Source organism: Lontra canadensis, unplaced genomic scaffold, assembly GCF_010015895.1.
Source record: "Lontra canadensis isolate GAN:19392208 unplaced genomic scaffold, GSC_riverotter_1.0 scaffold2, whole genome shotgun sequence".
NCBI classification, from domain to species: domain Eukaryota; kingdom Metazoa; phylum Chordata; class Mammalia; order Carnivora; family Mustelidae; genus Lontra; species Lontra canadensis.
Genome location: NW_022630996.1, coordinates 8,045,675 through 8,070,908, shown reverse-complemented (window position 1 = coordinate 8,070,908; position 25,234 = coordinate 8,045,675). Strand labels below are relative to the sequence as shown.

The 25,234-nt window shown below is 45.4% G+C and overlaps 1 protein-coding gene across 2 annotated transcripts in view; it reads right to left on the bottom strand.

The window, feature by feature from the left end:
• Positions 1–21,949, bottom strand: part of ATP6V0A4 (ATPase H+ transporting V0 subunit a4) — a 51,904-nt gene extending 29,955 nt beyond the window's left edge. The window contains exons 1-13 of one of the 2 annotated variants that reach the window (XM_032868274.1): positions 21,945–21,949; positions 19,366–19,499; positions 18,174–18,252; positions 17,803–17,897; positions 14,826–14,951; positions 14,271–14,365; positions 12,863–12,989; positions 10,921–11,003; positions 10,196–10,289; positions 7,188–7,400; positions 4,527–4,677; positions 3,316–3,455; positions 1,489–1,646 (exon numbers count right to left, since the gene is read on the bottom strand). In XM_032868274.1, coding sequence (XP_032724165.1) covers positions 1,489–1,646; positions 3,316–3,455; positions 4,527–4,677; positions 7,188–7,400; positions 10,196–10,289; positions 10,921–11,003; positions 12,863–12,989; positions 14,271–14,365; positions 14,826–14,951; positions 17,803–17,897; positions 18,174–18,252; positions 19,366–19,482 — 1,478 coding nt within the window. In that variant the 5' untranslated portion in view covers positions 19,483–19,499; positions 21,945–21,949. Of the gene's footprint in view, positions 1–1,488; positions 1,647–3,315; positions 3,456–4,526; positions 4,678–7,187; positions 7,401–10,195; positions 10,290–10,920; positions 11,004–12,862; positions 12,990–14,270; positions 14,366–14,825; positions 14,952–17,802; positions 17,898–18,173; positions 18,253–19,365; positions 19,500–20,906; positions 20,957–21,944 lie in introns of those variants that run through there. The other variant, XM_032868263.1, reaches the window with a different exon arrangement.
• Positions 21,950–25,234: the final 3,285 nt, after the last annotated feature.

The following is a 25,234-nucleotide window of genomic DNA, read 5'->3' as shown; positions in this document are numbered from 1 at the left end:
CGACAAAAATGACCAAATGTTGCCCTCCTCCTCTGGGGAGCCAGCCCCGGGAAGCCCTTTCCCACGCCCTCTTGCTGAGCGGCTCAAGCCCTCCACTGGTCCACCCCATCCCCTGAGTCAATAAACTCAGTCTGGGGGACGACGGCAGGCTTCTGGTGGTCTTGGTCTGACGAGCATTGTGCCAGTGCCCCTAGTCAGGTGTCAGGGAAAGCAAGCCCAAGACCTGGCTTGTGACTGGTGACCGAAATTAGCTTGCTCGGTCCTCTACCATTCTGATGGATGACGGCAATTCTCGTGTGTCTCTCGGTCAATGAGGTCCCGCTTCACACAGTCAGTGCCTGGGCACGTGGCGGAGCAGCCCTCAGACTGGGCTTGGCCTCCAGGAGTGCTGAATTGAGCCGGAGATCATTCATACGTGCATAAAAGAACATTCCAGCCCACATTTGCAGAGTGACAAAAACCAGTTGACTTAGACCTCTCCCAGTCACACTCCTGGGCAAATGAGATTTCATATTGGTGGTTTGGTGAAATGATGCTGATTCAACATGTTTCAGAGTCCATCGTTATGCTTAGGAATTTTAATCTAAAGAGCAAAACTAAGTAATTTGCCTTTAAATCTATGGAAGCTTTGTTCTCCTAGGCGTCTCATCGGGGTACTAATTGTAAAACAAAAACAAAAACAAAAACCCTTGTCAATATAGCCATCTGTAATTCTGGGAAATGTCTTAATCTTCATTTTAATTCATATATTGTTTGTTTGTTTAACATTCCTGTCCTCCGCTGCAAGGAACTTAGACCCAGGAGAGAAGCTAAAGGGACACACTGACCCTCCATGACACAGCCATCTACACTCTTAACATCCATCCAAGCTGTGGTTTGTGGGCATCGAGAGAGCTCCCGGGTCTCTCTCTTCTGCACCCATGTCCTCACCAGCTACGCCTACCCCCACCCATGCCGCCCTACCCGCTCTCCTCACTGCATCACCCACCAGGCAAACACAGGGAACCACCTTTGCAAAACTAGCCATACCCTCCTTTGTTTTTGATGTTGAATCAAGCTGCTCTGAAGCTGTCAAAGAAAATGCCCTTCAGGTGAGTCTACGACCTTGAATGTGGGGAACCAATAATTTATATAGTTCAACAACCACATAAGCCTTCTCTCCTCAGCACCTAGATGCCCTAATTCCACTGTTTTCAATTCTTTGCCAGAACAAGGCCTGCTTCAAAGGCCTCCTTCTCCTCCGGAGAACTTGGCTTCTGTGACTGATACCAAGATGCCCCATTTTTATCTGCTCTACCGTTAGCTTTCACAGTAACACTGTGCACTCCATGCTATAGAGTTAATTGAAATTTTAAAAACTATTTCCATGTTTTACAGTTACCAGTCCAGTTACTGAGGGGTGGGTTTGAGGTCTCTCACTCAGGAGATAAAATGGAGTTCTTTGTTGCCACTGAGGTCACCCAGACCCATGTCAGTCTATTAACTTACTTCCACGTGCCGTTTCTGAACATGGGCCGGACACTCCAAGAAGAGCCAAAGATGTTGAAAGACTTAGAGAAGCAGTCGTTGTAAATCAAGCCCGTGTAGATGGAGAAGATGCCCATGAGGAGAATCAGATAGCGTCCGTGGAAGAAGGTGTTCCAGATCTGGCCTCAGGGAGACAGAGAAGATGACGGTCAATGGGGTTGGCACCAGACCCCAGGGGTGGGATGTATGTCACCAGATGTCTCCAGCACCACCAGAAATAGCCTTGGCAAGGTATGCAGGCCCTACACAGAGGGGCCATGGGACGAGGCAACATCAAAGCGATCCAAATGGAGCACACACATCATTTTCCGGAGCTTCTATCTATGAATTAGGAAAGTCCTAGACTGGAAATTGTTATTATGGAAGCAAAGCCATATAAGCCCCATATTCTTGAAGTGATCATTGGTTAGGAAACATAACTGAGGCACAAGCTGAGGCCTCACATGTTAGGGAATGGACATGACAGTGAGCAGCCACTGTCTCAAGTGCTTCTAGAAGACAAGCACAGAGCAGGACTCATATGGCGGCTCAATTTCACGGCAACTCAAATCCACACTCATTTTGGGTCTTGTCATTACAAAATCGAGTCTCTGTCTAAGCACATTCACTAGGAAGATTCAAGTGCTTTCTAGAATACAGAACGATGTGGGTTGATCATTCTCAGACCTGTTCAAGTGTATCCTTGGGACATCAATATTTATTATAGGCAACTACAGTTGTTAAAATGCTGGTCATGCAGAACTCTACTGGCCAGGAGTGGATTTTCCCACTAACTGTGCTGATGATGAACCCACTGTGACATCGCTGAACTAGCTCTGGTTAAGACAACTTGTAATAAAAGTTTGTAGATATTCTTAAAATGCAGAACACAACTAAAGGCATATTTCCAGCTTATAAAATGTATTACAGTGAACATAATGTGACCCTAACTAATTAACTTTGAAAGACTGTAGACTCTTGAGTTGTCTCAACCTTCACAACACCGAGAAGTCACTTCACAAAAAGTGCAGACACTTCAAGTGTCAAAGTGAAGGGTTTCTTGGTGTTTTATAAGAACACTGGTCATGGACTGATTGCAGGAGAAGGACTCGGCCATGAAAAAAATATTTGTGATTTTTTTTTTTTTTAGAAACATAGAGAGCATGTACACTAGGGAGGGGGAGACAGAGAATCCCAAGCAGACTCCCCATGGAGTGCAGAGCCCAACGTGGGGCTCAATCCCAGGACTCTGAGATCATGACCTGAGCTGAAATCAAGAGTCAGACCCCCAAATGGTTGTACCAACAAGGTGCCCTAGGAAAAATATTTGTGGTATTAAAAAAGAAAAAAGAAGAAGAAGACCACAAATTAATATGCACTATTTGATTCCAGTTTTAAAAAACTGTGTACAAGCACAGAAAAAATTGGAATGATACATAAAAACATTAGTTGTGATTTTCTCTAGGTAGTTAAATTGTTGTATTTTTTCCCGATTTTTTTAAATAAACCTATATTGCTTTTATAATCAGAGGGGGAAAAAATCAATGTTAGGGAGAAAAACTTAAAAATAAGATCAATGCCTTGTCAAGCAATGTACAAAAACCAAAAATTCTGAAAGGAACCACACCACACCAGCCAAAGCATTGAACTTTGGACAGGAATATCTGTGTTAGATTTTGGCCCTTTTCCACTCTCTGTCTTCTGCTTTTTGTAAAATATGTTGTTTCTGTGGTGAAAACAACATACACATTTTTCATATTCTACCTATTACCTCAAGGAAATGAGGCAAGATATTCAGTGGACACCCACCTCATTGTTTGTCTTCTGGGAGAGCAAGTGTCTCTCATTCAGGACCATCCAAAGGGCTGCCAGTAGCATCACGATCCCATGACCACAGTCTCCAAACATCACAGCAAACAGGAAGGGGAAAGTGATGATGGTATAGGGAGCTGCAGAAGTGAAACCCACAACAGCCTGAGTCCTTCCCACAGCCACTGCATCCCCATCAAAGATCTGTCCATCACGTCCCATGCCGCACAAGCTGGTTCCCCTGGAGCTTTCTTGTTTTGTCTTCCCTCCCCATCCCCAACCCCAGCACTTGCTTAGCTCCCACGTACATCAGCTAATTGACAAGCAAGCATTATTATTCCCCATTTACAAATGAGCTGAGTTTTCAAGATCACAAAATTTAATGGGATTTAATTTAAAACCAGTTTTCTGGGCAGTGGGTGGTAGGCACTGGGTGGCTCTGTTGGCTAAGGGTCCAACTCTTGATTTCAGCTCAGGTCATGATCTCAGGATGGTGAGATCAAGCCTGGAGTCAGGCTGGGCATGGAGCCTGCTTAGGAGTCTCTATCCCTCCCTCTCCCTCTCTCCTTCCTGCCTGCTGTAAAAAAATAAACAATAAAACCACTTTTCTGTCTCTGAGTGTTTTGTATATTTTCCACTACCATTTTTGGTCTGTTTCTCCGCCATTCACATGCACCAGGCACTTCCAGCAGTCACTCACAGGATACCCAACCTATGGGGCCCCTGCATTACCAGTCACAAGATTAGGACACAGGCTGGAGGAGAAGAGCGTTGTGGACGACATGGTTGAAGGGCAGCTGGTCTACCCCCTTTGTTTTTACAGACCAGGCAACCAACATCACATAGCTTATAGCACTAAGAATCCAGTCTTCTGATTCCAAGTCCTGTGTGTTCTCATCTCACCCACAAAACAGCTACACGTCTGTGAAGATGCTGAGACATGACCCTCATTGAATTGGTAAGGGAAAAAGAACGGAACTTGACTGCCCAGTCAGGGTATGGTTTAAAGGAGAACAGGTGAAATCTTGACAAAGAACAAAGCTTTCACTAATCGCCATTAATGCAAGACAACACAGGACATCGGGGAGCGAAACAAGATTTTAGGGATGTCACACTTATAAGCAATTCACCTCCTCTGCCACCCGAGAGGTCAATCTTACCCACTTTTCATTTTCAAGCTCTCCCATTATTCAATGCATCAGACCCTTTACCTGGGTTTATTTCCCGGTAACTGCCCACACCATATGCATCTACGATATTCTGGAAGCCGGCCGTGAATTTATTGGTCCTGTTAAATGTGGGAGGAGCTGTTTTAGATTGCACTGTGGTCAGGATGGGGACCATGGAGGAGCCACTTAGTTCCTACAAAAAACATTGACAAAAATGTAAGAAAGAGAGCTTTGAGCTGAGCGTCAGCACACGGATCACAGTCTGATCCGCGCCATCTTTTAAAGGTGAACTTGGGACAATTTCTTGACCTCTGTGAGACCCATGACCACATCTGTAACAGTGAAAACCTTCCTAATACTTATCTAATTTATCCGACAGGAGAGTCGTCAAAGCAAGTAGAGTTCTGGCCATTCCCATTCTCCTGCTCCTGCAAATGGACCTGTTGAGTGTAATTCTCTTTTCCTTTCTCTCTGCTCACTCCCTCAAGAGTTTATCCACTTTCCTAATTCTGCCCCATTCTTCCAAATGGCCCTGACCCTCCTCTGAATTCTGTTTTAACTACCTGCCCAGGCTTTCAAATTCTCATGGCTCAGCAACCCCACAGAACCCAGGAACCTAAAACCAAACTCATCAACTTGCCCCTAAGCCAGGTCCTCCCTTGGCCTCAATGTTCCTTCAGCAGACTCCATTCTCCAGATCCCTGAGCCTCTGGAATCATCAGACGTGTCCCTTCTCCTGGATCAATCACTCTGTGAATCGATCACCAAATCTTGCTGCCTGTCCCTTTCAAGTGTCTCTTCTTCTTGCTCCCATCCCTACCAGCCTAGCCCCGAGCCTCACCGTCCTCCTCTGTCTCTCTCCCTTCCGTGTATCCTATCCCTCAGACGGCGCAATCCTTCTTTGATAAGAGAAAACAAACAGAGAAGACTGCTCCATTCACGCTACCCTCCTACACAAAAATCTTCCAAGGCCTCTTATTACCTAAAGAATGAAATCAAAATTCTTCAGTTTTGTAATCAAGACTACTTCCCAATATTGACTTAGACTCTCTTCGCACCCCCACCCCCATCCTACCTTTCTAAAATGCAAACTGGATTGTGTCACTCCAGCATGAGAATAAAATCAGACGTCTTATGCCACTAGAAGTCCTTCAGGACCATGCCGCAGCCTCTCCCTGATCTTCCTCCCATTCTTTAAGCTCTACCCTCTCTCCAGCCCGTGACCTTCAGGTGGTGACCTGCTCACTGATCACCCTTCCATGGTTCAGCCCAGATACCACTTCCTCCACGAAGCACCACTGCCCTTCCCAGTCTGAGTGACATGCTCTTCTTAAGTGCCCCATTTGGGTCATTACTGGAGTATGATATGGGGACATTCAAATCCTGCCTCCTGGCTCCAGGACCAGGATCAAGTTCCTTCTACCTTCTGTGCCTCAGTTTCCTCATTGAAACTGGGGGATAAAGATAGCCCCTACCTCCTAATCCAATCCCATCTCAAGGCCTTTACTTTCAGACCCTCCAGCTGGAAAGCTCTTCCTCCTACCCTGCCACCCGCTCTTGCTCCAAGCCACCTGCTTGGAGGGGCCCTCTCCAGTTACAGCCCTCGAATGGTATTGTAGGACTTAAAATTCCAAGGGCCACCTTGACATCTTCGAGTCTCACAGGGTCCCAAAGGCCAAACCATGAGTTCCTCTGCCCTCACGGGATTTGCCAGCCACCAGGCAGGAAGGGCTCCCCACCCAGCTAGCTCCCCCATGGCCAGACCGGCTGCACCCTGCCTAGTCCTCCAGCTCCCTGCCACCCCAGAAATGTACTCAAACAATCTCCTCACGTCCTTGCACGGAAACAAGGGCCCCTTCTTCTTGTAGGAGGCGGCCCCGCATCGCCCCTGCTGGCTCATTCTGCCCCCGGTGCAAGCCCCAAGTACAACCTCCATGTGGCCCTCTGCAGCATGTGGTGTCCTCCTCCCCTGGGCTCTAAGTGTATGTGACTCACCAGTTTCTGCCAGTCTCATGTGTCCAGGAACAGGTGGTATGTGCTTGGCCATGGGACACCATTCCCTTCTTCCCCAACAGGGTGAGTAGGTGATCAGAGCAAAGCCTCCCTCCCCACCCCATCCTCCCCTGCCCCCCACTTCACTGCCTGCTCACCACCATTGCTGCCTGAAATCACATTAGTTATGGATATGCTTACTATCTGTCTTCCTTTCTAGAATGTCTGTCCGAGAAGGGTCTTATTCTGCCCGCACAGCCCTAGATCTGTTCCCGGGGCACAGTGACCATCAGCAGAGGTGAAGGATGAAGGCTGTGACCTCCACTAGTGCTGAGCACAGCTGTGGGCTCACAGCGAGCACAGGTGTCTGGTTGTTTGTCTTCCTAGCCAGGCTGTGACCTTCGTGAGGGAACGGACGGGCCCACGTCGCATGGAGTGTGGAATCTACAGTCACAACCCGCAGAGTGGCTGGCCCCTCCATGCCCAATATGCACTTGCTGAAGATCGAAGAAATGTTGACTATTGGCCTGAAAAGGAATTTCTGATCGATGCCCAGTCCTGGAGTAAGAACTGAAAATGCGGAGATGAGGGAGACTGTCCTTGGGAAGTTCATGGGACGTGGGAGGCTGAGAACCTCTGAGTGCCTGAGGGGGCACTGCTGAGACTGCACGTGACACATCCGCCCCCCTCCCTGCTCCTTCTGCCACTCACCATGCCTTGTTCCAACGCCCTCTTGATGCGCCCAGTGTCTGCCACCGGGAACCAGATCTCGGCGATGGCACACTGCTGGGTGACGTCGATGTTGCACATGTTCAGGATGTGGTAAATGGCCTTCATCTTCTGCACTTTGATGGCCCAGGAGTGCCAGTTGGCCGCTGCTTCTTGCAGGAGGCGCTGGCGGTGAGACTCTGTTTGTGTGATGACCTGGACCGGGAACGACACACAGAGAAACAAGGAACAGTCACGCGGAGCTCTGGCACTGTGCCAAGACGGAAATCCTCGGCCATCTTGTCTCCTCCCACCCCGGGCTCCCTCCTCTGGCCTGCCGCCCTCCCAAACCATCCACCCTCCTGAGCAGTTTATCTTCCCCTGTTGAGGTTCAAATGCTTGGGCAAACACTGTATCTTCTTTTCCTTCTAAATTCCTTAGAGTACTATTTGTCCTGGATTGAACTGTGTCCCCAAAAAAGGATATATTGAAGTCCTAACCCCTGGTAACTATGAAAGTGACCTTATTTAGAAACACGGTCTTTGCCGATGTTATTAACATGAGGTCATACTGGAGTTCGGTGGGCCCTGACCAGCACGATTGGTGCCCTTATAAGAAATTTGTACATCTAGGGGCACCCGGGTGGCTCAGCCAATTAAGCATCCGACTCTTGGTCTCCGCTCCAATCTTGATCTCAGGGTTGTGAGTTCAAGCCCCATACCGGTTCCATTAAAAAAAAAAAGTAGGGGCACCTGGGTGGCTCAGTGGGTTAAAGCCTCTGCCTTCAGCTCAGGTCATGATCCCAGGGTCCTGGGATTGAGCCCCGCATCAGGCTCTTTGCTTGGCGGGGAGCCTGCTTCTCCCCCATCTCTCTCTGCCTGCCTCTCTGCCTACTTGTGATCTCTGTCTGTCAAATAAATAAATAAAATCTTTTTTTTAAAAAAAGTAGAAATTTGGACATCTAGAGACACAGGGAAGAATGCTTTGTGTGGTTCAGGCAGAGACTGGAGTGATGTATCTACAAACCAAGGAATACCAAGGATGGTCAACAACCACCAGACATGAGGGGGGTGTCTTATTCTATTTGGGCTGCTATCATACAACACCATACCGGGTGGCTTGAACAACAAAAATGTATTGTTCACAGTTCTGGAAGTTGGAAGTCTGAGATCAGGGTCTACTGTCATAGTTAGGCAAGGATCTTCTTGGGTTGCAGACTTCAAATTCTATCCTTACATGGTAGAAGGGGAAAGCATGCTCTCTGGGACCTCTTTGATCAGGGCACTAATCCCATTCATGAGAGCTCAACCCTCATGACCTAATCACCTCCCAAAGGCCCCACCTCCAAAGGCCATCGCCTGGAACATTAGGTTTACAACATATGAGTTTGGGAGGGGGGTGACATGCATTGGGACCATAGCAGAACAGGGGAGGGAGGATCCCTTCCTAGAGCCTTCAGAAAAGAGGGGCTCTGCTAACACCTGAATTTCAGACTTTGAGCCTCCAGAACTGTGAGAAAATAAATTTCTGTTGTTGTAAGCCCCCCAGTTTATGGTAATTTATTACAGCAGCCCTCGGAAATTAATACATCTATCAAAATGCTTTATATATATATAATGTCTTCAGTAAATGGCCAGTGAATTAATGAAGGAGGGAATGGAAGAATTTGCCCACAGAGAATTTATTTAATGGGATTCATTTCTATTTAGTGCTACCAGTGTACCCATCTCAGCAACTTCACCAGTGGCGCCCCAGGTCATACTCAATAGGAACATAAGTGTGGAGTAACTTCTTTTCCCCATGAAACTCTCCTAAAATCTAGTATGGAGTGTTTGGGGAAAGATGTTCAAGGGTAATTGCGTCAGGGAACCACAATCTCCTTGACAAGTGACAAGGAAGGACTAGAGGGGATTAAGGAAATTAGGCATAGATTTTTCCAGGAAGGCAAAGATGTCTGTTATTCTAAGAGTTTCACAACACACACACACTCACACACCCCATCTCTAAAGATAATCCCTGAGGATCCAGAACAGTGCTAACAATTGATACAGTGGCATTTTAAATTTAATTTAATTAAATTAATTTAAATTTAAATTAAATACTGAACATTTTAAATTTAATTAAAATCAGTTAAAAATAAAACTCAGGGGGCACCTCAGTCAGTTAAGCATCTGACTCTTGATTTTGGTTCAGGTCACAATCTCAGGGTCGTGAGATCAAGTCCTGCATCAGGCTCTGCACTGGGCATGGAGCCTGCTTAAGATTTTCTCTCTCCTTCTTCCTTTGCCCCTCCCTACCTCTAAAAAAGAATTAAAAATAAAATAAAATAAAAATTCAGTCTCTCAGTTGTACTAGCCACATTTCAAGTGTTCTGTGGTTACGTGTGGCTCGTGGGCACAGCATGGTGCTCGCAGGTTAGACAGCATGTCCACAGAAAGTTCTACAGGACAGCGATGAGTACAGGAAGCAGCGTGATGCGGGCCCAGCTGCTTTTAGGGGATTCCTTTCAAAGCTTTTTGAAGCAAGTGCTCCAATCACATAAGTGTTGAGTGCCACCCAGGATGACAACTGACTTACAAGAGGCTGTGAATTTGGGGTGTGCTCACGTGGTGACACTAGCCTCGCTCACTGTTCTTACAGAAGTAGTTGGTCCGCTCAAACAACTGGGTGAGTCAATGGAAAGAGAATCAGTCAGACTGGCTGTGGCCCAGGCCGGGCTCACCATAAAGGTTTCCTTCTATCCGACCGGGCCAGCCACCCAACAGCTCACCGGGGCTGCGGTCAATGCCAAGCCCAGGCAGAGCCGTCCTGACATTCAGAATCACCACCCCCAGCTTACTGAACACTCTGTTCCGATGATGAAATCTCCCATCGCGATCGCTGGGAGAGCACAGCTAACATTCCATCCCGCCTGGAAGCGAGGGCCCTGGGACACGGGACTTCATGGAAATGACAAAGGTAGCCCCCCTCAAAGCCCCCACTGCGGTCACGCGCCTCAGCGCCTCACTCACGGTGATTAAATCCTCCAGCTTCACGTTGACGCCGGCCAGCATCTCTCTGCGCTCTGCGGCGGGCTCCGGGCAGGGGTAGATGGTGGCTCGAAACCTGTGTTTCGGACATTCCGAAGGTCACCGGGGGTGACCCCTGGAAAGCACGCCCCACGTCGCCTTCTGCCAAAGCCATCACTTGTGGCCTCTGGTTAGAGAACCACCTTTTTCTAGAATAACTGTCTCTTCGGCAGTGGGAAAACAAGTCCCCATTCTAAGAGTTCCCAACGCCTTGCTCGGCACTCTTTCAATTCAAGCTATGATTCCATTATCTGAGTGAGCTCCCCTCAAACTGAAGAACCTGGGAGCTTTTAGGTAAACAAGACCACAGAATATATTACTGCAATAACAGCTTTGTCTACCGAATCATTTCCCCTGCGGTAAATGGATTCTGTAGGATCAGAAGCAACTCAGCATGAGGTATGCCTGCTTCTTAGCGGCTGATGGAGGGCATGAGAGGAATGCACGGATGTGGTTATAATGTCTACTTCCAGGTCCTCTCCGCTCCTGTTCCCACAGCTCTTGAAGATCAGTCGCATTTTTAACGCTATCTGATCAAATGCAGGAGAGTTGCTTTAAAATCCTGAGGGACCTCAAAGGAACCCCAGTCAAGTGTACTTTGTCTCACACACCTCTCCACCTGATCGTGACCCGCATCACTGATGGAAGAGCCACAAACAGCCGCTTACCCTTCACAGATCTTCTTGATCTTTTGCCTGAGTTGCTCTCCTTGATAAAATATGATGAATATGTTCTTTTTAATTTCTTCTTTCTGGAAAATCAGAACAGTAAAAACTATACAAATATAAATAAAATATAGTTTTATCTGTATATTTTATCTGTATAAAGCTATATATTATATAATATATATGGTAATATATATATGTAATTTTATATATATGTACCAATTTTTTCTTTTCGGTTATAATGTAATAGAAATGTAAAATCCCGTTTTTAGATTTTTTTTTTTTTAATTTAAAAATTACAACCAGAGGGGTGCCTGGCTAGCTCACTTGGTAGAGCATGTGATTCTTGACCTCAGGGTATAAGTTTAATTTCTATAAGTATAGAGATTACTTAAAAACAAATTTTTTTAAGATTTTATTCATTTGAGAGAGAGAAAGAGCAAAAGGAAGAGAGGAAAAGAGAGAGAGCATGAGCAGAGTGAAGGGCAGAGGGAGCCCAGGCACGACTCGATCCTAGGACTCCAGGACCATGACCTGAGCCGAAGGCAAATGCTTAACTGAGTCACCCAGGCACTCAAAATAAAAAAATTTTTTAAAAAGATTACAACTGGAAAACGTCAGCTTCTCCCCGTTGATCTAAGTTTATACTTCTTTACAGTTGAGGGCAAGGCCACTGAGAGAGGCCAAGGCAGCCTTAAAACAACAACCCCACTACGGGCTACAGCAGCCAGACCACAGCCAAGCCCGTATTCAGCTCTAACACTATACTTAAAAGGGGGGTTCAGAAACGAGAAACCATGCAGAAGAGAGAAACCAGGTTATTATTATAAGGCTTAAAATGAAAAAAGCAGACCTAGCTCACCAGAGTTAACTCACACACAATATTTTCATTTCCAGGGTGAGTGGATGTTTAACAAAGGTAAAGCCATGTCTAATTTTTGATTCATTGTATGTCCATAGGAACTCTGATTAAAATGCGATTCTCAAGTCCAAGTTTGATAATCCACAAGAAAGAATATATATTTTACAACCCCACATGAAATTGTTCAAGCAAAGAAATGTGCTATTTTACACTTACTTAGTTTGGGGTAGAGGGTGGTAAAGGCAAAATAATGAAATCCATTGTTGGAAAAGTTACAGCCAATCCAGTGTACCCACCACATGCCACTCAGGGCACTGGGATGAGGTATGGCCCCACTGAAAAGTCATTTGTCAGGAGGCACCAAGAGTCATGAAAATGCCCACACCCTTTAAGCCAGTAAACCTATTTCCCTGAATGTATATCAAGGAAGTAATTCAAAAGACAATAAAAATGACATGCACGGAGATGCTCATCATAGTGTCTAGATTCTTGAGAAAACTTGGAAACAAAGTCCGTAAGTAGATAGACAAGGTCACATGAACTCACTGGAGATCATAGGCATCAATTGCAAAGAAGATAAAAATGAATCGTTACATTGACAGCTGCTCATGGGAACCCTGGGAACACTATTTAGGATTGGGGAGGGAGGGCGCTGCTTTACATTATTTCCAAAGGTTCGTTTTAACACGATGCCCAGGTCGCTCCTGCTCAGGTGCACACTGAAACTTGGGGCGCACTGACCAAGCCCAGTTCTTAGCTCTTGGTGAGGAAGACCCAGCCTCTGCCTCATGGGGCAGGAGCGCTGCTAAGTTTCCAGGACCTGGTACAGCTGCGTCTTGGAAGCATGAACAGTTGTGGGGTGTTCACAACAATGTGGGGTGTTCACAACCGTCAACGCTTGAATTGACCTTTTATACTTTTTTTTTTTTTACAAAAATTGGGGGAAGAGAAAAGCCAGGAGAAAGAAAGGCAGTAGCTATTAGCTTCACAGAAGTGAAGAGCCCTGCTTCAGAGAACCACCCGCCCCCAGATGAGGGCCCCAGGAAACCGAGAACACAGTTCCCCGCAGCCCGCGACACCCACCGTGATGGGGTCCTCCAGAGTCGTGTCCACCTCACTGAACTTCAGGTAGATGTTCCCTCGGCACACTCGCCACAGCAGCCTCTCAAAGGAAGCCATCCGCTCCCTGTTGATCACCCCGGCCGTGAACCTGGGCAGTCAGACAGGGAGGCATTGCTGAGGCCCAGGGAGCGGGGTGCAGGGAGACGGCCCCGTAGGACCTGAGGACGCACCAGCATGACATGGAGGCCTACTGCCCTCTGAGCACGAGGAGGACTCCCTAGCTGGCCATGGTTCCAAGGCCACTTGGCAGCCCAGCCCCTACTTGCCCCAAGTCCCTTTTGGCCTCCTGTTTCCTCTGATGTGCTGAGACTTCCTTAATCACCCTGATACTACAAAGTCACTTACTTGCAACTAGAAATAGGATAGCTCATCCATTAGGGCACCCTAGCTAAAGAAAGGAACTGTTCCAACTGCTCAACAACGGGCTCTGTGCATTTTTATAAATAATGTACTAGAAGTGAAACAGACATACTGATTTCCATTTATCTCTACTTTTAAAAGCATCCTGGTGTCTAATTTCCAGTTGAAACTTTTCATATTAACTTTAAAATGGTTACTTTCATTGGTCTTTTACTTCAAACTACGCTGATCCTATCTAACCTCCTGATCAAATGTTTTCAATACATACCCATCCATTGTACTTGGACACTGAATGAAATCCAACCGTTTTGAATCACCATGCACTTTAATACTGTATTACTCCTTCTTATGGACAATGTGATCATATAGCTACCTCATTGCCAATTGCACTTCAAACAGCAAATTTCAAATCTGTTTTATTGCCAACGCAGTATTTCCAAGAGAAGGAAGCAGGGACCCATTGAGAAAACACATCTAAATAATTCTCCCCATGGGCGCCTGGGTGGCTCAGTGAGTTAAAGCCTCTGCCTTTGGCTCAGGTCATGATCCCAGGGTCCTGGGATCGAGCCCCGCATCGGGCTCTCTGCTCTGCGGGGAGCCTGCTTCCTCTCTTTCTCTGCCTGCCTCTCTGCCTGCCTCTCTGCCTACTTGTGATCTCTGTCAAGTAAATAAACAAAATCTTTTAAAAAATAAATAAATAAATAATTCTCCCCACAACCTCCTCATGTAGGAACAACACAAATTTTGTAGTCTTCAGGCTCCCAGAATGTTAGTTTCACCATTAACAAGCAGGTAACACTACCTTCCACTCCACCAGCCTGAAAAGGTTACTCTTGGATTTATTACTGTGGGGAAGTCTATATTCATGTGAAATAGCCTTCTTTCCAGTGGCATGTTCATTCATTCATTCACTTGCTCAAACCCTCAGGGAAATCTATCACACTCCAGGCACTCATTCGGGGACCAGAAACCCATCCACATGTAACTTTCAGAGCAGAGTTCCACTAACCCCAGCTTTCCCGACACGTAGGCAGGCGTCGCTCTTAACTCCAGGAGACCCGAAGTGTCTTCCGTAAAGAAATCATCAGCGAGGTTGGTTTCCGTCTAAAAGTCAAAGGAAACCTGCTTTCTCTTAAATGTATTTAGGCGATCTTCAAAGCTCCCTACATCACAAAGGTTTGTCTATTTTTAACAAAACTTTAATTTTCCACAGATGGTTAACAGAATTCAAGAAGTCGAGGGGTCTTTGCCAGATCAAGAACTTCCCCGGTCTTTCACTACCGAAATCCCAAATCAGCCCAAACTCACTGTCGTGCTTTGTTCTCACTTCCATGTCTATTGGCGTGTTTAGGGCACATATTTCCTAACAAGCATCATAATATTTTTGCATTTAGTTCCAATTGGCACCAGTTTCACCCAGAATGCCCTCAACCCCCTCACTAACAACCACAACATGGGAGAAAAACAAGTGTGATTAGCATATTCCAAACCAGCCAGTTTTCCAAATGGAAACTTGAGGCTCTGGGGGAAAGGTCCCTTTAATAAATAATCCCCAGATAACAACCTCAAAGAAGTCTTGGGTTTTCTTCAGGAGATGTTTGAGTTCAGTCAGTTCTAGGAAGCTTTTCTTCAAAGCCTGCTGGTTCTGGTTGGCTTCCTGTAATTCTCCTTCTAGTTTTTCTAGAAGAGTCTATGCAGAATGGAAAAAGAAGGAAAAGCAGGCAGACGGTACTGAGATATTTACTGTACATTAACCACTACAAATGACTAAATATTAAAGAAGAATTCAGTGTATCATAATGTTGTCAGAAGTCCAGTGGCATGTTTAGTCCAACTCGAAATAATCGCAGAGCTATAAACTAGATACATTTTTATCAAATAAGGAGGATTAGAAAACACTCTGGGGGGATGAGAATTAGCTTCCTGAAGAAGCTAAGGCATTTCAGCAAATTGAATGTCTCTCCCCTATTTAAAACACTAAAAAAGGGAAGCTGGAGTGAATTTACAGGTTGAGAATTCCTTCTGCCTCAAACACACTGTAATGATGAAAGATAAAAAGAGGACTCTCAAAAAAAAAAAAAAAAGAGGAATCTCTAGTTCTGGGTTGGAGTCTGGAGAACCAGGTACAAGCAAGTAAAAAAGGCTATAGAGAGAAATGTGAACATAACAGGCAAGACATAAACAAAGAAAAAAAAATCTTCCTTCCAAATGAGCATAAAAAACAAATCTCAAGAAGAAATCTAATGATAAGAAAGATTTTTAAAAAATAAACAATCATAACACAAATTTACATTGGGTGAAATTATTTTTGTGGATTAGTCTAAAAGAGAATTTAAGGCTTTTCTTAGAAAGCTCAAAGAGATAAGAGAAGGCATCACTTAAACACACACACATTCACACACACCAAGAAATTATTAAACCAACATGTCCTAAAATGAAAGAAAAGTTAAATATAAAAGGGGAATCATTAAGAAATCTTAGAAAGGTAAGATATAGGTATTGAAATTCAAAATCTAATAAGTAAAGATCAAGTCTCTATTGGACACATTTCATGAATTCACTAAGGTTTGGTATATGACTTAAAAATATGAAAGCTCATTTCTCATTTATCCAAATGCCCATCAACAGTAAATGAATAAAGTTCCATAAAGTATGGTACATGCAATAAAAGAAACACTGCCCAGCAGTAAAAACAAATTAATTTCAGAAACATGAAACAACATGGTGTCTTAAAAAACAGCAAGTTGCAAAAGAAGAAACATGATTCCATTTATATAAAACTAAGATGTGCAAAGCTAAATCATATGCTATTTAGAAGACTAAATATGTGATAAAACTATGAAGAAACAAGGAAAAGAAAAATACAAAATTCAGAACAAGATAATCTCAAGGTTGGAGGACTGGGGAGGGGAAAGAAGGGGGAGGAGAAAGAGGGGGAGGGGAGGGGTACACAGAAGGCTTTAAGAGCGTCACCGTGGTCAACTTTTATGTCATATAGGGTGATGGCACTAGATGTGTGCTATATCATTATTCCTTATACCTTACACATATTTTTTTAAAATTCTACTCTATCAACTCAATATTTAACAAAGACAATTGCCAGTAAATCAGCAACCACACTATGTGAAAATGGATTAAGGTCACCTAGTAAAAGACAGATATTAGTGGTGCAGAGTTGGGGGGAAAAATGAAATCCCCATTTCTTAACCATTTGTTCTATCCACTTAATGATTCTATTAAAAATAATGCTGCCTTTAAAAACATTTTGGAGAATCATACATTATTTAAGAAACAGTTTATAATGCAATAGTAAATGCAAAAAGGAGAAAATTATAATGTAGATTATGGACATATAATAATTACATAAATATATAGCTGATAAGGACAAAACCTGAAAACAGAAAAGGCAGTTTTTGCTGAGATGATGGATTTGTGGGTAGACTTTTTTCTTTTTGAATTAATACTTCCTCTAGGATTGTTATGAAATCCTCTTTAGAAATTCTGCAAGACAAGGGCCCAAAGCCAACTGTGTACTCTAGCCAGAAGGACTCCCCTCCCTAGGAATGCTGGGGGAACACCCCACTAACTGCTATAGCAGTCGAATCAGTCTGTCCCCTTGATCAATGGTTAGACAGATATTGTTACTCATAAGCTCGTGTTGTTCTAATTTCATCTTTACAGTAAATAATATCCAGGGGTGCCTGCACGACTCAGTCAGTTAAGCTTCCAACTCTTGGTTTCAGCTCTGGTCATAATCTCAAGGTCGTGGGATCTAGCCCCTGCCTCGGACCCCACACTCTGTGCAGAGTCTGCTTAAGCATCTCTCCCTCTGCCCCCAACACCCGTTCTCTCTCGCCCTCCAAAACAAACAAATCAATCCTTAAAAGCAACAGCAATAAATAATACCCAGGAGGAAAATACTGAGTAGGGACCGTTGGCACATATCCAATTATACCTTATCTAACTGGCTATGACTATGAATGTATGAGAGGGTAGAGTTTCAAAACCAACCAGTCGGCCAATACCAAATGCATTGATTTTTTTTTCTTTTCTTTTCCTTCTTTCTCTCTCTCACTCTCTCTTTTTTTTTTCCCAGTGGAGTTGCAAGTCTCATATCTCTGTTAGAGTATCTTTATTTATACCACTAACAGCTTCAAAAATGTCAAGAATCTGAAGTTATCTTAAAAGGAAAAAACAAACCCAGGCAGAGATAAGGCTTGGCAGTGAAGCTTCCCCACCTACTTTCCTGCCTCCTTCAGTGGGCCCTTCCTCTTCTGAGGATAAAATATCCAATTTTTAAAATCAAGATCTGCAGGGCCTTCCAGGATCTGGCTCTGCCTACCTTTTGACATCCTTTCCCACTGCCCAGCCCTCCCTCCTTCCTCCACTACCAGCTCTAGAAGTTTCTAGATGGCATGGCCATGTTTTCTTTCTCTCTAAGGAACCTTGTACATGGCAGGCAGTCAGTGTTTTATAAAAGGAAGTAGAGAGGAAAAGAAAGAGGGAAGCCTGCGGGCTAGAATGTTCTTGGCTCAACATACCTCCAGCGTAATCATTTCCCGAGGAAGAGGGGTCGGTGGGGGCCTCTCAGGCAATTGAGGCACAATCTCATTTTGCATCTCATCTTCCAGAAAACCTGTGGGACGAAACCCCCACCAGAAGGCCCAAGGTGATTGTGTTTTCTAACCTGAGAAATGGATCCAAGCAGACAGCCGACTTTCAGCCGGCTCAGCTGCCCCAATTGCTCCTGGGACCTGCCACAGCATCTGAGTCCCAACCCTCCCTTCCCCATGCTGTCCCAAGAACACTTTGCCCCTATTCAAATAGGGACATGTTTGTTATAATCCATTCCTGCAAACCACTTACCTCCCCACCAGTTCCCATTTAGACAGTAAACAGAAAATCGGCTTACGGAGGATTCTCTCCAGTGACTCACACCTCCTCACTTCATTCACAAATTTCCTTTGGAAGCTGTTCACATTCACATTCAACTAGAGTGGGGAGAAACCATAAGGCCGTTGGTATCAACAGCCATCAACATGTTCCCTTTGGTTTATTTTGTTGTGGTGGTTTTTGTTCTGTTTTGTTTTTTGTTTTTTTAATGCTGGAAAATGTTGCTGGAATCATTTTGGGAAATATTTCCATGCACAAGACATGAGTTACAGGCAAAAACCTTGATAGTCTCACACCTCCAAATGTAATTTGGGGTTATTTTAAATGTTCTTAAATTCTTAAATGTTACTCTTAATCCCGCAAATGCCTCAACTCTAGCCTTATTACACTTCTAAGAGACAGTCCTCCCATTGACACGGTTTCCTAACTTTTAGCGGCATTTACGTCCCAATGAGCCTTGAAACCCTCAGTGGAATCATGAATACGAGGGGCTCCTGAAATTGCATAGCTTCTTCCAAAATTACCACAATCATTAACAAAACCACTTCCTGCCCAGTAAATGTCACTGAGGAGCTACCCCCCATCGGGTCCTATGCTAGGAACTCAGGATGCAAAGACCAAGTCATGACCCTTCCCTGCAGGGGTTTAGTTTTGACCGTGATCTTGGTGAGGAAGTAACGGGGCAAAGAGTCCAATTTTCTAAATCAGATTCAAAAAAGCTTGGTAAGGAAACCACTTCTGGGAAACGATACCCCAACATCACACTCAAGACCATGTGGCCCTAGAATAACCACCGTAGGGAGACGGTGCGCTGCAGGATACTTTCGTCCTCAGACTGACTAATTAGGAAGTACTGGTTTCTGTCCTTGGAACAAGGTTTGGTAATCTACAGGCCCATCGGAGAGATCAAATTCTTCGAAGACACCACTTAGGAAAGAATGTATAATGCCGTCTAACAAGTACTGACTGTAGTAGGGCTTCAAAACATTCCTAGAGAGGAGATTCATACGGAGGAAAGGAGAACAGGTACGCAAATCACTTGCTCAATGTTATCCCACGTCTTAGCCAGAACAACTAGAACCAAATGGAATTCTATCTACCCCGGTTCACGGCTCTTCTCCCTGCACTTGGTTCACTACTAAGAAGTGGTGTGAAAGTGACGTCTATTCCCACCCCACCTTCCTCTGGCCTTCCAAGAACGCAGCACCTACATCTTTGAACTGAACCAATCCGAGCTCCCCAAGCTCAGCCACACAGCAATAGGCAGCCTCCACCTGGAGAAACAGCTGGGACAAACACATCTCCTCACTGCGAAACACGGATGCCATCTTGACACAGCCTTGGTCTGTGGGAGAAAAAGATGTTGGAGAGAATAAGGGCGTAGAAACCTTAGATCGAAACTGGCTTTTGTTGTATTATATTAATATCCAGCTCGAAAAAAAAAAATCCAACAGGAATGGCTCCTAATTTTTAAAAATATAAACAAAAACAAGATAGCACTTTTCACTACCTACTGGATTGGCGAAGGATTAAAAAATACGATTACAAACTCCTGTTGTAGATGGTATGAGAGAGCAGGCATTTTCATACACTTAGTACTTGAAGTGTAAATTTGTGCAGTTTTTTTGGAGAGCGATATGTCAGTGTATATCAAATTTTATATTACTCATACCCATGACCCCGGATTTCCGCTGCTCCTCATCCAGACCAACTTGGAGATGTCTGGGAAAATGGATGCACAAGGATGTTTCTGATAACATCGTATATAATAATTGTAATAAATGGATCTAACCTAGATATCCATCACCAGGAAAGTGATTAAGCTGACCTCCAGAACCCAATGCAGTCAGCCAGAATGAAATAAATCTGTATGTCCTCTATAGGGAAAAAGGGTGTTCATGTAGAATCCATTCTCATCCAAGACCCTCTGCACTGTGCTGCCACTGCCAAGATAAATTGTTTGCCCCAAAGACCGACCTTCCAGAATAACCACCACTCCTCCAGAATGGGCCCCCTTAGCTCATTTCATTTTATAATGTATACAGTAGCTACTATTTGCCAGACACTGGGTTTATCCCTTCCCTGCTTTTAAGTTTTCTATCATGTCTATTTCTCATAAAATAAAGCTAAAACCCTCGATTTGTCCAACAAAAAGCCTGCATATCTGGCTTCTGCCTACCCCTCCAGCTTCATTTCTCTTGCCATTGCTCTCCAGACACACGGAACTTCTCCCAGAGCTCCCTCCTCCCCCAGGACTTTTGTCCACCCTTTCCCCTAGATCTGGAACCTCACTCTGCCCCCTACCCATATCCCGCACACCCAACATAATCCCTCATGGGAGCCTCAGTGTCAGGACCCTCTTCCTCCACAAGCCCTTCCAGACCACCACCAACACCAGGTGAACAAAGCACCCCCAGAATGAAAATCCCAGAATATAAATCGCCAGCAATTACTTATTTAACATTTGTGTTGCCCACTAGCTAGTAAATTTCATGGGGTTAGAACTATGCCATGTTTTCCGTTCTATCACCAGCCCAGCTCAGCCACAAAGCCGATGCTCAGAAGCTAGCTCCCAATGTACTAGTTAGAACCCAAACATCTGGCCTTAACCTCCATTTTTTGCCTTTTGACACCTAGAGGAATCAAAACTTTTCATACTCCCCCTTCTGGTAAAGAAGGCAATGTTTCCATAGAAGAAAGACATACAATAGCACCAAGCAGACCAAGAACCCAGGGTGAAAAGCCTTCTTACCCCAGCTTTGTCCCAGCAGGTCCTAGGCAGGTGTCTGCGGTAGGGCGAGGGCTGCTGCTCTCGCTGCTTCCTCAGACCAACCCCACCAAGCATGCCCCCCCCCCACCCCGCTGCCCTGGGCCAGTGGTGTTTGGTTAGGGCTTGTGAGTGGCAGGCCGGGACCAGCCTGGCTTGGGGGTTCCTCAGGTGGCTTCCCTGCGGCCACCAGCCCCTCCCAGGACTCCTCCTCCCCAGGTGCTCCGGAGCCCAGAGTGAGCTCTGTTGTATCAACACCTGCCCGTGGGCGAGGACAAACCTGCCTCACCGGCCAGCCCTGCTCAAACCCCCTCCCTCCCCCAGCCACCTGTGCCCAGGGCCACGACCTCGGGGCCCCACCGGGAAGCGGTGACTTTCTTCTCTAAGGAAAATAACTCACCCCACAGCCAGCAGAAGTTTTGGGAAAGGTTTCCAGAGGCCTTCGAAGGGCCCTAGAGACGACCTTCCAGTGTGTCTACGAAGCACACCAACCACTCTTTGTCACTGGAAAAATGAAGTCCTTCTGGAAACGAAAAGAATATCGCGCCCCCCGTCCTCACCATGTCTTCGAAAACACTTTACTTTTAAAAGAGAATCCACCGATGACAAGTCCGTAGCGAAAAGTCACGCTTCTGGCCCGACCCAGGTAAACAGGGTCAAGGCCACACGTAGGAGTCACCCTTCACTCCTATTCCTGTCTTCCCCCTTTAGTGGGACGGGCGGGGGGCTAAGGAGCGAGGGGTGAAGCGGGTACAGCCGCGTCTCCTGGTTCGGGGTAAGTTCCTCTGCAGAGGCCACTTCGTGCCCATTAATGAGCTCGGCACGGGGGCAAATCCCCACACGCACCCACCCAGGGTGCCTGGAAAAGGTACCCTAGAATGCAAGGGGGGCTATTTTTTGTTTGTTTGTCTTTTACTTTTTATCGGGGAAAAACTGAAACATCTGCGAGAGTATAGAGAACGGGAGAAGGAAGCCCCACGGCCAGCATCGCCTGTTGAATTCTGTAATCGAGTGCGGACTCACCTGGGCCAAGTGCTGAAGGCTGAACTCAGGAGCGACAAGGCAGAGCTGAAGGGTTAGAAAGGAAAACTACAAGGAGAATGACCAGCGCTCATTCTGCCTCTCTCGTCAGGGGAAGTTGAGGCAAGGGGGAGCCTCCTATGCCCCACGACCGATGCCTCCCTCCTCCTGCCCCTTCCCCTACCCACCTCTCATTCTGCTCTTCTGCCCAGCTGGGGGTCGCGGTGTCTCCCCCTCCGTGGATGGGGCAGCTGTCCTCAAGCGTCCCAGGGCCCAGAAATCACTGAAGGACACAGACAGAAAAAGCACATCTTGAGGGTTAAGAGCAGAGTTTAGAACCAAACTGCCTGAGCCGGCATCCCAGCTCTCATTAACCCTGTGCGACCCCGGGGAAGCAATTTAAGCCCAGGTTCCCAGTGCCCATCTCTGCAAAGTATAACAGAATATTAGGTAGTTACTGTGAATGTAGAAGTATAGGAGGAAGACTGTATTTCAAGGCTTGCTTTTTTTTCCTCCTAAAAGCCCTAAGTGGAGGGTGCAGATGTGCGGCACGTTCATCAGACCCCTGCCAGACAATAAATTAATGCAATCTGTCAAAAAGGCAATTTGCATATCCTCGGACCCAGTGATCCCACTCGAGGAACTTCATCCTATGAAAAAATTTTTAAGGTGGTATAATGTCTATTGCAGCATCCTGTGTCCTAAGTGTGTAACCATAAATGACCTGAATTTTTATATCCATCCAATAAATATTTATTGAGAGTGTACTATGTGCCACTCTGTTCTGGGCTCTGAGGATAAGGCAGTAAGAGACAAGGTCCCTACCCTCATGAAGCTTGTGTCCAGAAGGAAAGAGACAAACAGTAAACAAGTAATAAATTAGCAAGATATTGCAGATTATGAAAAGAGCCAATATAGAAGGCTAGGCTTCAGAGAAAGGAGGAGAGGCTACTTTAGATTAGCAAACTCAGCCGTGGAGCTGAGGTTTAGAGGATTAAAATGAGCCCAGCTTGCACAAAAGGAGTTGGGGAAAGGGAGCCAGGCAGCAAGGAACAGCCAGCCACTCAGGAGCTCATCCCCATAGCTAATGTATCTCTTGAGTGCTCCCTGCCATGCTGGGCATTGTCCCTATGCATACACAGCACATTTCATTACTTTACATGTGTCAATCACATCATCTTTTCAATAACCCTATGAGGTTGGTGGTGTTCTTAGTCTCAAGTCACATACGAGGAAACAGAGGCACAAAAAGGCTAAGCAAGTGGTGGGAGGTCACACACCGCTCGGGACAGGTCCTCTAACGGCATAGTCCCTGTTTACACCTATACAAGGTGTTGTCTCACAACGTGTTCAAGCAACGGAAAGGAAGCCAGTGTGGCTGGGACAAGTGTGTCAGAGCAGAAGCAGGAGCCAAGCCAAGGATTGTTCTGAGGGACTGATAAGAAATTTGGATTTTTGGATTTTATTCTAATCACTGGGAAGCACTTGGAAATTTTGAAGCAGGAGAGTAACATTCCTTACTTGATTGGCTTTTTAAAAAAAATTTCTTTGACTTCTGCCTCTGGAAAGATGGGAGTAGAAATACTTTTTCTTCCCAATAAGTAAAACAGAAAATTCTAAACATTATATACATCATAAATATTAGAAGGCTCTGATAGGTAGAGAGAAGACCTTTTAGGAAACTCAGGGTCTGAGAAACGACAGAGGTGAGTTCTCTGGGGTTTCTTTTGCCTATTACATTCTAGGCTTGCAGCAAGATATGCAGGTAGAAAAAAATCCCAAATAAAGCCTGTTCTCTCTAGCCAAGGGATCCGGAAAGGGGCAGCCTAGCAAGAAAGAAGACTTCCAGATAATAATCACTCTAATTCAGCCGAACACCACAGAAAAAACTGTGGTCCCATGCCCACTCATGCCGGCAAAGCCCAAGTAGAAAGCCCAGACTTCTACTCTCCCCCAGATGTATAAAGTAACACCCCTAGTATTATGTCAGAGAAGGCCAAGTGCAGAGTCTGAACTCCCAGTCCCACCCTGTGATAATAAGGCACCCCTTGTTAGCCTCGTTGGGTGGTATCAGAAGAGATCTAATGAGAACTCCCTGACTGTCCATCTGTAATGGGACCACCCCCTCACTGGGGCATGGAGGTCTTGTGAAGAGCAATAACCAGGCACTCCTCTCCTCCCAGAGAGGGTCATATCAATAGAGGCCTAATGAATAGAAGAATAAAGTAGGAGAAACTACTCGAGCTGATTTCAAGACTTACTGTACAGCTACAACAGTCAAGACTGTGGTCCTGATGGACACATAGATACACAGGTGAATGCAAGAAAATAGAGAACCCAGAAATGAACCCACAACACAAGTCAGGTCAACTGATGTTTGACAAAGGTGGAATGAGTTTCGGTAGAGGAAGGATCACCTTCTCAGCAAATGGTGCTAGACCAACTGGACATCCATGGGTTAAAAACAGAACCAAGACCTAAACCTCATACCCTCTACAAAAATTAACTCAAAATGGATCATAAATTTAAAACGCGAAACTAGGGGCACTTGGATGGCTCCATCAGTGAAGCATCCCACTCTTGATTTTGGCTCAGTTCATGATCTCAGGGTTGGGAGATCGAGCCCCAAGTCAGGCTTCTTGCTCAGTGGAGAGTCTGCCTGAGATTCTCTCACCCTCTGCCCCTCCCCTCCTCCACCTGTGTGAAAGCCCATGCTCTCTAACTCAAGGAAGGAAGGAAGGAAGGAAGGAAGGAAGGAAGGAAAAAAGAGGGGGAGGGGGAAGGAAAGAAAAAAAAATGTAAAACTAGAAAACTGAGAAGAAACATAGTAGAGCATTTTCAGAACCAAGGGCTTAGTGAAAAATTCTTAGATAGACATATAAAATGTAATCCATAAAACAAACGAAAAAATGATACAAAAGTTTTCTATGCAAAAGATCCTATAAAAAGGATAAAAAGAGGGGACCCTGGGTGGTGTCATTGGTTAAGCACAGACTCTTGGTTTTGGCTTAGGTTGCGATCTTAGGGTCATGGGATTGAGCCCCAGGAAAGGCTCTGCAGTCACCATGGGGTCTGCTTAAGACTCCCTCTCCTTCTGTCCCTCCCCCTGCCCTCTCCCCACTCACATGCTTTCTCTCTTTCAAATAAATAAATAAATCTTTTTTTTTTTTAAAGGACAAAAAGACAAGCTAAAAGACTGGGAGAAAATATATGTAAGCCACATATCTGATAAAGGACTCAACTAGATAAAGAAAACTGAAGTTTTCAAACTTCAACAGTAAAAAATCCAATTA